The 2,783-nt window shown below is 45.0% G+C and overlaps 1 protein-coding gene across 1 annotated transcript; it reads right to left on the reverse strand.

Annotated features, from left to right (window-relative positions):
* Window positions 1-325: 325 nt before the first annotated feature.
* Window positions 326-2,095, reverse strand: LOC112034101 (uncharacterized). Its single transcript, XM_024066882.2, has one exon. It carries the CDS (start codon window positions 1,911-1,913, stop codon window positions 483-485), a length of 1,431 nt encoding a protein of 476 aa, XP_023922650.1. The 5' UTR covers window positions 1,914-2,095; the 3' UTR covers window positions 326-482.
* Between the last annotated feature and the right edge of the window lie 688 nt (window positions 2,096-2,783).

Below are 2,783 nucleotides of genomic sequence, written 5' to 3' on the forward strand. Positions count from 1 at the left end.
TAGTAAACCAGAAAAATGGGCACCAAAATTATAGAATATACATACACAAGAAAATCATTATACTCGAAAGTTTAAATAACAGAATTTTAATCTATGACATCAATTTTTGATAATTATGTTCTTCATTGTCAGACTAAAACACCCATATCAATTCTTAGTGGAAAATAGTTTTTGTAACCATTTTTTATTCCGGAATTAATATTAAGTTGTAAAAATGCAACCTAATGCTAATTCTTTCGAATTTTCAACAAATCTTAGTTTCGCCATTATTATCCCAACAAATAATGACTAATTATCATTCAAAGAGAAAGAAAGAGGCCAATAATAATACACTAAAAAACTCATTCCCATCTCCATTAGTGTATACAAATCATCATATATTAAATACCCAAAACAAATAAACACAGAATTAACTTAAATATTGAAATTATAGTAATTATATATACTCCAATTTTTGATTGTAAACTATATTATTATCATACTCACACGGAAGCTTGTGAAACCTTGTTAACTACCTTATTACCGTCTTGACCCAACGCCCCAGCTGCCCTCATATCACCACTAACCGCCGTGCCGACACCCTGATACGGCGTATAATAAACTTGCCTCCCCACTGCACCGTCGTATGCTGCCGTCACCATCGGCGCGTAGCCTCCACCCGCTTCCACGGCCCCCATTCCACCACCGCCACCCGGTCGCATGACTCCGAACCCCTCCGTGTAAGCCACCATTTTCGGCGGCTGTGGCGGCAAAACGGGTTGTGGCGAAGCTGACATCGGTGGCAGCTGCTGCTGCTGCTGCGGCGGCGGCGGCGGCTGGGAGTGTTGTTGTTGTGGGACCATATTGTAAACCGGCTGCTCCCGGTAAACGTCGTTGGGAACACGCTGCATGTTGTGGTAGTACCCTTGAGTGGTTGGTCCGGTTGCCGGTCGGACCATTGGTGCAGCGTGGTAAACTGTACCAGGAGTTGGAATCATGTACATCTGTTGTTCCGGTGCACTCGTTTGGAAACCGCCACCGGCGAATTGTTTTTCTGGCCAAAACCCGGCGTTAGGAGGTCCGGTTACCGGAGGAGCTTTTTCCGGTACCTTGTGAACGTAGTAATCTCCGGCGTAAGGCCCGACGACGTTTTCGTCGCTTTTTCTTCTATACATAGCCGCTTCGTGTTCATTGATTTGTAACCTCTGGAATTCCTGCAATTGCCTGTGGATCTCAACCGGGTTCATAACCGGATCCGACCCGACGACACGGGTGGGAAATTCAGGAACCGGCGGGATCACGGGTTCCGGAACAGAATCTTGGAACTTCACAGCCGCTTGTGGCGGCGGAGGGACTCCTTTGTCCAAACCGAACAAGAAATCGACGTTGTTAGGCGTCGGAGCCTTCGGAGGCTCAGTCGGACCCGAATTCAAAGCATCCACGAAGCGTTCACGGTCCGATTTCGGAGTTTCGGGTCCGGAACCCGATTGACTCGGACCCTGAAACAGAAAGAGCCTCATTCGCGCGGGCTTAGCAGAAGCACGGTAGAGACGGTCGTACTCGTGCATCATGTGCTCCAGGTCATCGTCGTTGGTGACAGAAATCAAAGCATCGAGGTCTTCGCCGGGGAGCTGGTACTTGAACGACACTTCGCAATCGGCGCCGCCGGCGCAGATACCGGAGAGCTTGGAAATGAAGGAGTTGAACTTGACGGTACGATCGACGGCGAGAATCTTAGTCTCGCCGCCGATGTAAGACAGCTGATTGTCGTGAGGACGAGGGTGGATCTTGCCGCCATAGCTACACATGAACTTCGCTTTGTAGTTCTGCTGAGGCTGATCGTCCCACGGCGGCGGATTCTCGAAATCGATTTCGCGCGAGCGCGGCGAGGAGTCGCCGGAGTCAGGGTACGAAGTGAAGGAGTAGTTTTCCATGGGTTGATTGTAGAGAGAGAGAGAGAGAGAGAGACAAAAAAGAGTGGAAATTTTTTTATTATTTTGGAAAAGAGGAGAGAGGAGGGGAGAGTGATGCGGAGTGGAGGTGTGCGTTTGTTATGAGTTATGGGAAGGACTTTTTGAGGAGAGCGGGTCCTACTCAGCATTCATTGATGAGAGAGAGAAAGAAGAGATAAGTGAGAGAGTGGGAGTCATGTTATTTGACTTTGATAGGACTACGATCGAGTAGGCAAGCACTATTATCCTGTTGCAAGTGCCAAGTGGAAGAAACTGTAGAAGCACCAGGAAAATACATATAAGAAAAAAAAGTGAGTTGTTGGGCAACTGGTTTGGGACGGTGAGGATTATAACCATAGACTTGACTTAGTTACATTGAACATATTGAAAAACGTTGATGATACGCAGTTAAAAGTGAACATGAGATATTATTACTGGTCACTCTGAATTCAAGTTTTTACCTGTAAAAATATTGCGTGTAACTGATAATTGTTACTTTTTTAATCCTTAAATGCCTCCGGTAGCAGGTGGGATGTCGTACTCGTATGCAGCTAAATCATTGTGATTAAAATGGTAGCGAAATTGAAGCACTCGGTAGTAAAAAAAGCGGCTTTATTACAGCGACAGAAGCTTCTTTTTACAGTGACAGAATAATACCACGAAAATGTACAAATAAGCGTCAGGTCCGCGTAGCGTGAGAATAACTGCACATCTCAGTGACATATTGCAAATGCAAACCATCTGGCAATATTAACGGTTACCGTAGTTTCTAATTTTTTACTAAAATTAAATTTAACCTTTTTATTTATTTATGCATTTTAGCTTGACCCAGACTTTTTTTTTTTTTTAAAT

Source organism: Quercus suber, unplaced genomic scaffold, assembly GCF_002906115.3.
Source record: "Quercus suber isolate HL8 unplaced genomic scaffold, Cork oak 2.0 scaffold_527, whole genome shotgun sequence".
Taxonomy (NCBI): Eukaryota; Viridiplantae; Streptophyta; class Magnoliopsida; order Fagales; family Fagaceae; genus Quercus; species Quercus suber.

Excerpts from the sequence above, each read along its gene's own strand:
- LOC112034101 (XM_024066882.2), bottom strand. The coding sequence starts at position 1,913 with ATGGAAAACTACTCCTTCACTTCGTACCCTGACTCCGGCGACTCCTCG.